The sequence below is a fragment of the Setaria italica genome, chromosome I, assembly GCF_000263155.2.
Source record: "Setaria italica strain Yugu1 chromosome I, Setaria_italica_v2.0, whole genome shotgun sequence".
NCBI classification, from domain to species: domain Eukaryota; kingdom Viridiplantae; phylum Streptophyta; class Magnoliopsida; order Poales; family Poaceae; genus Setaria; species Setaria italica.
Window position 1 is genome coordinate 29,322,119 of NC_028450.1, and position 10,505 is coordinate 29,332,623.

General features: G+C 42.0%; 2 protein-coding genes across 2 annotated transcripts; one reads left to right on the forward strand and one right to left on the reverse strand.

The window, feature by feature from the left end:
* The first annotated feature begins 3,077 nt into the window (after positions 1 to 3,077).
* Positions 3,078 to 3,847, forward strand: LOC101756265 (glycine-rich cell wall structural protein-like). Its single transcript, XM_004952876.2, has 2 exons — positions 3,078 to 3,225; positions 3,347 to 3,847. The coding sequence occupies exons 1-2, from the start codon at positions 3,147 to 3,149 to the stop codon at positions 3,622 to 3,624; spliced, it is 357 nt and encodes a 118-aa protein (XP_004952933.1). The 5' UTR covers positions 3,078 to 3,146; the 3' UTR covers positions 3,625 to 3,847.
* A 1,693-nt stretch (positions 3,848 to 5,540) lies between these two features.
* LOC101756662 (fimbrin-5) lies at positions 5,541 to 10,505 on the reverse strand. Its single transcript, XM_004952877.2, has 14 exons — positions 10,312 to 10,505; positions 10,043 to 10,216; positions 9,712 to 9,959; positions 9,425 to 9,596; positions 9,109 to 9,147; positions 8,917 to 8,991; positions 8,657 to 8,773; positions 8,204 to 8,415; positions 7,324 to 7,473; positions 7,051 to 7,250; positions 6,548 to 6,705; positions 6,368 to 6,464; positions 6,169 to 6,260; positions 5,541 to 5,989 (listed from the first exon to the last, which is right to left on the reverse strand). Exons 1-14 carry the CDS (start codon positions 10,396 to 10,398, stop codon positions 5,789 to 5,791), a joined length of 2,022 nt encoding a protein of 673 aa, XP_004952934.1. The 5' UTR covers positions 10,399 to 10,505; the 3' UTR covers positions 5,541 to 5,788.

Consider the following 10,505-nt stretch of genomic DNA (forward strand, 5'->3'; position numbering starts at 1 on the left):
CAGGCACTACCAGCCCAAAGGGGACCCAACATTCAGCAACATCAGGATGTTCCAAATGCTAATGACAATGTTATGCCCCAGCAGGGAAATGCTCTAGATATTGATCTTAATATGGAAATGGTAGATGACTTGGGGGATATTGAAAATCAAGCACAAGCAGAAGCCGTTATGGATGCTGATGAACCTGCAGTTGATCATGTCCAGATCATAGAAGGGACAGACTCCTCTAGTAGTGATAAGCCTCCCCCTGCAAATTTTAATTTTGAACCTGTGGATGTCAATATCTTCATCCCTCAAGATAATGGACAGCCCCTGCATATGCTCCAAGATGAGGTCAACGTGAATGAACTACTAGATGGGCAACTAAATCAGGATGATGACAATATACAAGCACATGCAGTTAATGCTGATATGCAGCTAGGCATTGTGGGTATTATTGAGCCAATCCAGAACCCTGTTTTTTTCTCAGATGGCAGCTCTCAAGAATTTTGTAACTTCACAGCCTACGATAGAGGCATATAGGCAGTGGGCAAAACATTTCTCCTCGGGAGATATGGGAACTCAAGTTCAATTTCCTTTATCCTGGGCTAATTTCTTTATGGCTCAGCTTTTGAATCCTATGAATTACACTTGGCTAAAAATTTCTTATCCTCGCCAGCTATGGATTTTATACAGTCAGAGCAAGCTCTTCAGTTTAACCTGCCACCTAAATCTCCTTTCTCCTTGCCCCCAGTTTGTATATCTGATCAAATGGGTGCCAAAGATAAAAGTGTTGTCTTTGAGGGAAAACTACCAGAGAATATTGCCAGTCCCTCAGCTGCTCCTTTTATTTCTCCAACCTCAGGAGCTAATTATACTGACAAATCAAGCCCTGTCCCAGAAAAAGATTCCTCCCCAAGCATTCCTATGGAAAAAATGATTCAGAAGGTCTCTTCATCTGCTGGACCTTGGTCCAAAGCCTTGCTTCAGAAAGTGGAAGAAGTTAAAAAGTCTCAAAAGGTTCATGTTGATCTTATCTTTTCGGATGAGGAACTTAGAAGGAGCAGGAGGGTTACATCTCATAACAAGGGCTTCAGAAATTCAGGTTGCAACGACAAAAATTGCATTGGTTGCTCTGCTAATCCACCTCATTTGTCCCAGGAAGTAATTCGTAACCTAGGAGAGGCTTTCTGTAAGGTGGACTCTTCATAGAGTTAAAGAAGTTTGGAAAGAACCAATGTTTCAATGGCTAGAGCATACCTTGTAATTTTTCTTATTTACTTTCACTCCTTTTGGGTTTCATAGCTTGCGAGTTTGTACTCTTTTCTTCTTTTAATATATATATAACCAGCAGGGGAATTCCCCTCCTGTTTCCTAAAAAAAAGACTCTAAGTTTACCAATGACCAAGGTTCTAAGGTGCGGGCAAGCACAAATAATATAGTTGGATTACTCCTTGATCACTCCTCTAGGTTGATCGATCACCTGGCAATACACTATCTAAGCCTAAAATAGCACTAGTCTTGTATTAATTGCCTTGGATGAACAAGCACTTGAGTGGCTTGTATATCTTCACAAGTATATGAGAGCTTATCTGAACTACAGCACCATAAGCTCGACCCCTCTAACTAGTTCTCGCTATATATAGGTTATTATTTAAAAACACCGGATGACCTAGCCATTGGAACCCTAGCAGCAACACTAAACATCAAATGATCCAGTGTGTTGCAACTCCGCATCGCTAGATCATGAGGTTCACCTTTTGCCTGCCTTTCCAGCCACACCCACTGCTGGACGATCGACTTCTAAGTACTGGTCGGGAACCCCCTTTAGTATCGGGTGCCTGACCGGTATCGCTAGTTCGGTATTAAATACAATGCATTTTAGTACCGGGCAGTTCAACCGGTACCAAATGGCTTTGCGCCAAAAAAAAATTCTGAACAGCCGAAGGCTCCCATCTACACAGCACATGTGATGAAGTTAGATATGCTTTCCTTTTGAAGTAACCCGTGGAGAGACTTTTAGTACCAGGCAATAACACCACCCGGTACTAAAGGTATCTTTAGTAACCACTGATGTTATTGCCAGGTAGTAAAAGTCTCTGTGGCTTTAGTACCAGCTTTTAGTATTGGGTGGTGTTGTGACCCGGTACTAAAAGATCTGCAGGGACCGAAAATTTGGACCCGGTACTAATTCGGCGCATTAGTACCGAACCAAAATCCCACCAATACTAACATCATGGACGAATACTCACCTCTCCAGTAGGGACTGCTTCCTGCTTAAGCATCTGTCGTGTACAAAACTTGATCATTGGAGCATCTAGCATGTAGAGAACACCCAGGCATTGAACTTCTGCACCTTACTGTATTTTTGTCCTTGTGAAACCCACCGGTGTTGACAAATCCAATTGGGACCATTTCGCTTGTAGACTTTTCGGACACTTCAACTTTATGAACACTCGGGCGTGTAGAATGAACACCCTTGTAACTAGACCACCCGTCATACACAAATGCACGGAGATATATATGAAAACTCCATTGTATACAAACGGCTCATCGCCGGACCATATGTGGTCCTACTCCTACATAATTTTCGTAAGACTTATCCAATCGATCGATCTAATCCAATCCATGAGATTCATGTATATACTTGACAAAAACAAGTTAGCCCCATTATTAACTATATTGTTACTAAACACTAAAACCAAACTATGGACATATTCTGCACACGGGCACATATTTAGGCGCTGGACCTGGACATTTAAATTTCGCTACGTACGTGTTAATGCATGCTTCCGAGAGTCAATTTTGGCACGCTGCATGCATCCATGTTTAATTTTCCAGCTGAGGAAGAGATTTCAACGGGCAGTGGCAGATATCCTGCACTGCAGCATGCAACTGGCTACGCTACTTTGCAAGCACGATGGAAGGCATCGTTAATGCCATTCATCTCCCAACTGCAAACGCCTCATTATTGAAGCATCCATGGGCCCGTGTGGCCGCATACAGTTGCTCGCCGACTACATGGATGTCAAGGCATCAACCAGATAGGCCGGGTAGTCAAACCCCTATCCTCTCCTTCTGCCTATAAATACGCTCGGTTCGCATGCATAGCTTCTCATCACACACTCGCAGCTGATCCACCACTGCAGTTGCAGAGAAGCAAAACCATGGCGTCCAAGGTGCTCCTAGTGTTCGCGCTCCTAGTCGCCGCTGCTTTCCTTGTCGCCTCAGCTAAGGAGCAAGCCCGTGAGTCCCCATGCACTCTAACTAGCTTCCATTAATCTGAAGTGAGATTATTCGAAGTAGCTCGATTCACATTTCATAATGCTTACTTTAACATGAATTACATACGTGTTGGATCGTGCAGAGCCCACGGGGGAGGAGAACAAAGCCGGCGTGCAGGACTACCACGGCGGCGGCGGCTACCCGGGCGGCGGCTACCCCGGCGGCGGAGGCGGCTACCCTGGCCGCGGCGGAGGCGGCTACCCTGGCCGCGGCGGTGGCGGCTACCCTGGCCACGGCGGGGGTTACTGCCGGTGGAGATGCTGCAGCCGCGGCTACTACGGCGGCTGCCGGTGCTGCTCGCACCCCGACGAGATCCCGGAGCCCATGTACCGCCCGGAGGCCGTCGAGGTCCACAACTGAATGAACTGAAGCTGCACGAGATGCATGGCCCCTCGTAGCTATGTCAGCTGTTTGTATGTCAACAATAAAGCGGGTGTGCATGCCATCAGCATGTACATCTACGTGTGATCGTATGTCGTCGCGGTGTGGTGATTGGGGTCGGTGTGGTTGATGTAGAGTGTAACTCTGATGCATCTACATAATGCATGCCATCGAATAAATAATTCAAAGAGTACTTGCTATATATAGTCAGGTGACTGTGTTTTTCTGTTTTTCCCCCTCGGTCAGTGGATGCATTGGTAGACTTATTATATAAGGCCTCAAAGATATGCATATATATTTCTTTGAATCTGAGAGAACTAGTACTGGAATCGATGAAATGCTCGACCAAACACATGGCTAGCTGTTTGTAAGGTTTAGATCGTAGTAAGCATGAGCTAACAAAGACTTAAGGGAGGAAGTTGCCTAGTTGAAGATACAGATCGGCAATCAGTAGGCAAAGCATACACCGAAGATTATGCCCAGAGACCTAGTAGGCAAGTCAAATTATATGATATAGATGAAGTGTAAACCGCAATCTTCACAACAACCTTGACTGTCAGATTAATGCTAAGAAGAGGTGGTCTTGTAGGATGCTAGAACTTAGCATATGGAGTTATGTTTTGGCAAGTGCTTGCTTCTAGCAAAAGTTTAATCATGCGCAAATCTTTCCTAAGGAGGTTCCATGTTGCCATTGGGACCAAAGTTATAGCAAGATTCTAAGTCGTGGCACCTCTTAACTGGCCACAAGGTAGACACTACTGTTAAGTGTAAGGATTTGTTTGGTTCGTGTCCGCAACTTGCTATACACAGATTGTCAGGCGCGCGCATCATAGTTTCTTACAGAGAGTGTGTAATTTGGTTCTTTAATTTGCCAATGCTATGGATTGCAGATTGCTGTTCTTTTAGGAAAATCATGTGAACAACAAACTACTGGCTGTATCTTTTAGCAAAAAAATGTGGTCGTCATGCATGGACATGAACCAAAGAGGACTAAGCAGTAGCTACAGGTCTAAAACATCAATGCATGGGCTAGTAACTTCTATAGATTTCTTTTTTCAGGGCCAACCAAACAGGACTCAGACACTAGCTACAACATCAAAGCATGGGCTATTAGTGATACAAACAGTGTTGCCCAGTGCAGCGCACAAGTTGCGTTTGGGTTGTGTCTCTGCGTGCCCATGCGGCCATGCCGTTTGCAGAGATAGCAGCCAATGCACTGACAAAGATAGAGAGAGAGACGCCTTATCTCGAGGTGAGCCGATCTAGCAGTTTAGCAGTTTGGGGGTGTTTGGATCCTGAGCTAAAGTTTAGTCCGTGTTACATCGGATATTAAGATACTAATTAGAAGGACTAAATATGAGCTAATTACAAAACTAATTGCAGAACCCCTAGGCTCGCGAGAGGAATCTATTAAGCCTAATTAATCCATCATTAGCGAATGTTTACTGTAGCATCATATTGTCAAATCATGGACTGATTAGGCTTAATAGATTCATCTCGCGATTTAGCCTAGAGGTTGTGAAATTGATTTTGTAATTAGCCTATGTTTAATACTCGTCCAAACATTCGATATGATAGAGATTAAAATTTATCCAAACACCCCCTTGCCACTCGAAGCAGCTACAAATCTACAATATCCACTGATATCCATCCACAAAGCAGCTTGCATGCCGGAAATGGTCAACTCGATTAATGGAGTAGAGCCGGGGCCGTGCCATCCATTCCCAAACCGGCGCGGCACAACGAGAAGGACCAGCCCGGCCCAGACAGAAGCAGGCTCCGCCTCACGAGTTCCGATTCCAAGGCCCAGCGAGATGAAACCACCTTCCACGTTCACGCATGATCTTGTTTCAGTCTTGCAAAATATTTTGGTTTTATTGTCACATTTGCTTACATACACTTGGCAATTGGCATACAAGATTAGGCTGTGCGATCGCGCACAATCTTACCTACTAAGAGGAGTTGAGTTGCTGCTCCCTGCCATGCAAAGAATGAAATCAACTATCTTTACCCAAAACTTTCTCCTTTGCAGCTGCAGTTTGATTTTCCTTCCCCTTTCGGTTTCGACAAACCCCTGATAACCCGGCAACTTCACCGTGCAAACCTGGTCCGCTGTGGTGGCTGGCTGTGACGTACTTTCTGATCAAGTGGTCAGATTGGAGACGCCGTCTTCGATGCCTCCTTCGAAATCCTCCTCCTCTTCCTCTTCTTCCTCTTCCTCCTCCTCGCCTTCCTCTTCCTCTAGAAGAGCATCCTGTGGTCCAGGGCTTTGGTAAGGCCCTTGCTTCTGCAGGCTCCAGTACATGATGCTCGCGGTAAGCGTGAGGATCATCTTTGGGTTCACCTGCCGCAGCAAACATGAAAGCAGACATTAATGCCTGGTGTTAATCTACTGAATCTGTTCAATAAAGTGAATGGGTATCGTTTTTGGTACTTTTTTGTTTCTGCAATTGAACTGTAGTCGTAGTTTTATGAACAGGTGAGGTTTTGTACATGAAAACCAAACTGGCATTCCTGTCTTACCTCCATTATGTCTTCTGGCAACAAGAACACAGTGCATCCTAGCTTCCGAGCAACACTGATGATATATGTTGCATTCAGCTTCTTCTCCTCCTCTGCAACCATAAAAACAAACACGATACTCGTCATGCAGCAAAACGTTATTATAATACTAGTTGAAATCGATGTGGGACGGGTGTTTGATGGGAGCAGAGGTACGCACCATCCTCCCCCTTCTTCACCATGTTCCAGTCAACAACCCTGCTCTGCACAGCGCTTAGGAGCTCAAGGAAGAACACCCCATCAGATATGCTCTTGTCCTAGAGAATCAAGACAAGTGCTCAAGGATAAGCACAAGATATGATAGCTCAATTTAACTAAAATGGAAAGCTTGATCATGAACCTTGAAGCTTTCGATGCGAGAAGTTTTGCCAGATTCCTTGACCTTATTGTTAGCCCATATGAGGATGTCAGCATCGGTGATCTCTTTCTCTTTAGAATGGGATCTCAAGTTCCTTAGCAATTGTAGGATACTGGTCCTCATGAGTTGCCACAGAAAAGCTGGGGAATAAGAAAAGTTTTATAGAAATATTAGTGCTAGAATCATTTAGGAAATCAAAGCACTTTTCTTCTTGGATGAAATATCAGTTAAAAATAATTAATATCCCTACAAAAGTAAGCCGGCTCCTATATATGTATATCTTCCCTTTCTTTCTTTCTTTCTCTTTTGCTGTTGGCAGATATATTTTACAACAGAACACGGTAAACTTTGGTCGAGTAATTAAGAAACGAGTCTATCCATAATGAGTAATGAAGTGACAATACTTAAAAAGAAAATCATGTGGAGCAGAAAAGAAACAGCTCAAATAAGATATCAAAGAAGCATATATGTGTGCATGTATTTACCTAGAATTAGTTTCTTATTTCCTTGCACAATGTCATTTCCTGCTACATTTACCAGAGAAAAATTTAACTCCTTCCCAATTTTGATAACCTGGTTGCAGTTCTCCACTTTTCTAAACGGCATAATAATTGGTGGTTTAGATGCATGCTTCCAGTTAACTGACCCAGGAGAAATTTTATCAAGAACCTCTAGCAGGACCCATCTGCAAATGAACTTTGGTAAGATAGAAAAATATATGCCATAAAAGTTATGCTGTTCCTAATTTAAGAGCTTACCCAGTCCTAACGTCCTCAAACAAATTGTTCACATAAGTTGGAATTCCAAGGCTGTTAATCCATAGGCGAAACGCTCTCTCTTCCCTGGATGCTTCCACATCATCGGGAGTATCTTCAACAGGAGCCACAGTGTTGGTTGATAAACCATTTCTGCAAAAAGTTCGTAAATCATTCCAGATAATATGCACTATATTAGTAAAGGGCAAAATGTGATCATAGTTTATTCAGACATGTTCAAGAGTCGCTCTCTTTTTTAGAGGAATAAAGATTCAACATTCAGTGCATGGTGTGGATGTTTTCTTGATTCATGCAGATCCATACTAGTGTGTGGAAAAGTGAATGAAAGACTAAAGCGGTAGAGAACTTCTATGTATTTCAATTTACTTTCCTATGTTGGCACTTTGAAATGATAACCTAGTTAATGATAGTCATCCGTTCATAGTTTACTATAAAACTTTCCTGGAAACAAAAAATAAGAATAAATTTTGCATGTTGTGGCAACATTATACAGTTGACAATCCTCCCAAATGTGACTGATAAATATGCATTCATAGTTGCACCAATATACTTTTTTAATTTTACAAAGGTTGTCCATTTATTTTATTATCACCAAATGTTGAGTAGTGCAGATGTTACAAAAAGGAACAGGAACGGCTAGGCAGATGATGCATTTAAAACCAAGTACACTATAACAAAAAAAAAGGAATTTCCCTACAATAGGCCATATGAAAGGTTAAACTTCGGCAGTATCAAACTACTGTAATTTGATCGCAGTAAAAATATAGATAGAGGTCTGACAAATGCTAGTAAATTGCTGAACTTTAATGTGAATTCCTGCCAACTAAAGGACAGATATAGATAGATGAGTCACTCTAGTTACCTGTTCTGGAATATTTGAGCAACAAATGCCAAGTTGAGATTTGCTGAACCTTCAACAATATCTTTTGATGTTACATATCTTGTACAATCGAGCTTTTCTGCAGTTTCAAGTACTTTCTTTGCCCTCTCCTTGGGATCCGAAGTTTCTATCATGGTTTTTGAGCTATGCTCTGGAGCCAGGGTGCTGAGAAGGTAAGCATACGCTTCACCATCCTGCATATTGTCTACCCATAAGATAAGAACAGGAAAATTACCCACAATCCTTGTCACCATTTGTTGTTAGGATTATCGAAAAATATGGTCAATATGTCAAGTGATTTAAAAACCATACATAAACAAGCCACATACGTTGCAGTATTTTTCATCTATTAAAAAATACAGTACATTATATTGTCCAGGACTAAGTCATGTGGATGTACTGACAATGCATAATATTCAGGTGTACCATACATACCTTCACATCAGTAGAGAAATTTGTTACAGTTTTTTTATACCCTGCTTTCTTGAGATGGAAGTTCATCCATTTGAGCAACATCTTATCTGGCGCTAAGGTGACCAGCTCCTCTACCTCCTATATAGCATCATGCCAACGCCAATTAGCCAGATTTTGTGCAGTAACATAAATTAAACATGATTCAACTCTTTTATAATAACCAAGTATGCAAAAGTCATTTCTGCACATGCATGCACATATAATTTCTTGATAACTCAAACCTTGCCATTGTCATCAGCCACAATCTCCGCCAACTGTGGTGTTTTCTTTAGATTCAGATTCGCTAGTAGTTGTATCTGATACAAGGATGAAATTACACTGTGAACCACCATATTTGCTTGCATCACCAAAGATTGAAAATTTCTTTAGTAATTACTATGACATATAGTAATGTTTTTTTATAGCATACACACCTTTATGATTTGGGATAACAGACCAAGAACTAGATGAGGCTGCAAAGAAGCATAAGATATTTTAGTTCCCCAAATGATACAAATTGATTGAAAAGCTATAACGACTACCAAAGTGATAATTTTTACCGCCAACCTAGATTTTGTTAATATAAAAACTTTTTTCTAAGACTATCAACAAAGAATGGTCCTCGAACTTTCATTTTGAAAATTTTGCCATGGTCGGCAATGTATATTTATATATTTACTATTTTACTAGTTAGATAGGAAAATAAGTGGGAAAAATCATAATCAGTGCAACATCAGCATAAAAGCATACTCTAGCTTCAATCAAATCTTGTGTTCCAATGTTAACAACTGTGCAACCAATGGCCTTTGCAGAGTTGAGACCAAGGGTATGGTTCTCGTTCCTCTCCCATGGATTAAGTTCCTTCTTTGTATTGATTGCTCTCTCATCGATTGTGCCGGGAACAGCAACATTGATCAACTTGCTGATTCATTACAAGACAAAGGGACAAGCCATAGCTCGTTGTTAACGAAAGGTAAAAAGAAGAAATGGCATGGTAAAAGAACAGAATGGAGTAGCAGTGCTAGTAACACACTCACCAAAGTAGCACACCATCCCGAACAAGGTTAAATAACTCATTCGATGCAGGATCCAATGGCAAGAAATTCTTCAGGAAAGCATCCTCTCCCAGAAAATTATTGATATGATTGACGTAGGAAGTTTTTTCAGACTCATTAATGACGTGCAAGAGAGTAGTGGTGGAAGCTTTCAAAAATGACACAGATCCCTTCAATTTCTTTTTGCCTCCATTTTTTGCGGTCCCCTTTGCTTGGAGATTTAAGTATTCCTAATACATTTCAAGACGGCGTTGACAAAAGAAACTTGCTTCCAACGTGAATGAAAAGTATGACAAAGTTATCCAGGCTGTACCTTAAGGAAGGGCTCGAATTCTATAGGCTGGTTCATATCAGGATAGGTCTCACTCAAAAATCTGCTAACCTCTTCTTCAGACAGAACCTCATGGATGCCCCGGAGCTTCTCCATCACCGGGGGCAAATCTTTTATCATTACATGATCCGCATCCGGTCTCTTTGCAGCAACAAACTATTGCAGCAAAAGATAAGAGGTAGCAGTGTGATTGCAGAAACTTGATTACCATCAGAATCTTTACGTGAACGAAAACTGCTCTGGTTGCTTACTTTTGTTTTGAGGGTCCGGAGCTGCACTTGGGTGAACTGGCTCTGCAGCCCCGGATCGGAGACAAGAACACCAAAGAAGGTAGACATTGCGTTCGAAAATCAATTGTCTTTCCCGTGGGTCGTGGCAAATTCCTTCTTTGCACCAATTCCTCAAATACAAGGGGCCAGTGATAAACAATTCATAGGACAGGTTG